This window comes from Penaeus monodon, chromosome 30 (genome assembly GCF_015228065.2).
Source record: "Penaeus monodon isolate SGIC_2016 chromosome 30, NSTDA_Pmon_1, whole genome shotgun sequence".
NCBI lineage: Eukaryota > Metazoa > Arthropoda > Malacostraca > Decapoda > Penaeidae > Penaeus > Penaeus monodon.
This window is the reverse complement of record NC_051415.1, coordinates 13,775,477-13,776,851: the sequence shown is the minus strand read 5'-3', so window position 1 is coordinate 13,776,851 and position 1,375 is coordinate 13,775,477. Positions and strand designations below refer to the sequence as shown.

The 1,375-nt window shown below is 49.5% G+C and overlaps 1 protein-coding gene across 1 annotated transcript in view; it reads left to right on the top strand.

The window, feature by feature from the left end:
• Positions 1-1,375, top strand: part of LOC119592530 (high-affinity choline transporter 1-like) — a 27,326-nt gene that overhangs the window by 22,327 nt on the left and 3,624 nt on the right. The window contains exons 5-7 of the mRNA XM_037941389.1: positions 56-205; positions 390-519; positions 1,022-1,248. Of these exons, the coding sequence (XP_037797317.1) occupies positions 56-205; positions 390-519; positions 1,022-1,248 (507 nt within the window). The remainder of the gene's footprint in view (positions 1-55; positions 206-389; positions 520-1,021; positions 1,249-1,375) is intronic.

Here is a 1,375-nt window from a genome sequence, read left to right as displayed (position 1 = left end):
CCCTCTCCCCCTCCCCGATAACCTCCCTAATAACCCGTGTCCGCGATGCTTGCAGTGGCTCTGCATTCCCTTCGCCTGGAACCACAGCGCTGTCGGGGACGTGGTGAACATGGAGGACGACTGGATAGGCGAAGTCCCCTCCGACCAGTACTGGATGTACCTCGACTACTGCCTCCTGCTCGTGTTCGGCGGCATCCCCTGGCAGGTGAGAGGGAGCCAGAGGAAGTGCCAGATAGAGTGCCCGATAGATATGGATTGGAGGGAGTGCCAACTGTTGTGTATTACGTTGGAGAGAATGTTTGGTGTATGTACTATGTATACTATGGGTAATTTTCAAGAGGGTTTAAAGATCTGCATTTTGAATGGGGTTTCTTGCTGTTCCCTTGCAGGTGTATTTCCAGCGTGTGCTTTCCAGCAAGTCGGGCCACAAGGCACAGCTCCTCTCCTACGTTGCGGCGTTCGGTTGCCTCATCATGGCAGTGCCACCTGTGATGATCGGCGCCATTGCTAAAGCTACATGTGAGTTTTATCGGACTTTCCAGGGGAAGACAGCGAAACAAAAATTAAAGTAGCATGCTTGATAATAATAAATATCATCAGTAACTTTTTTTATACAGCTCTGTAGATTTTCGATGACAATAATGAGAGGTGTACAGGAATGGATAGATTATGAGAGAAATGGGGTACATGTGTGTAGATGGTGTAGGCCAACTGAGTTATCAGAATGAAATTTTTTTGAATAACAAATGACCTTTCTCGCCAACACTCTGTCAACCTAACAGATTTCTTCAATTTTTTTCTACTCTCCTTACAACTCTCCATTTTATATGCCTATAACCCCCCACGTTTCTTATCCAATATATCAGGACCTTTAACACTTTTCATTTACTTTGACATTTTCTGTCCTCTAAGACATCCTTTCTCCTCCTTAGACACGAATCCTTCTGTGAAACACCTTCCCACCTTTTAAAACGCTGCTCTCTACAAACCCTAACACGCTCCCTTCCCCTGCCTCCCCCAGCATGGAACGAGACGGGATTCGAGTGCGAGGCCCCCGACACGTGCATCACCAGCGAGCACACGGCCATGATCCTGCCTCTGGTCATCCAGTACCTCACGCCCAGCTTCGTCTCCTTCATCGGCCTGGGTGCCATCTCCGCCGCCGTCATGAGCAGTGCCGACTCGTCTGTGCTCTCCGCCGCTTCCATGTTCTCGCGAAACATCTGGAAGCTCATTTTCCGCCAGAATGTGAGTGTGGAAGGAGATCCCGAGGGGGGAGGGGGGAGGCAATGAATGGTGGGGTAATGGGTATTTTGGATAGGGAGGTGGACGAGAAGAAGGTAATTGAGAGGGACGGGGAAAGGTAAGAAGCAAG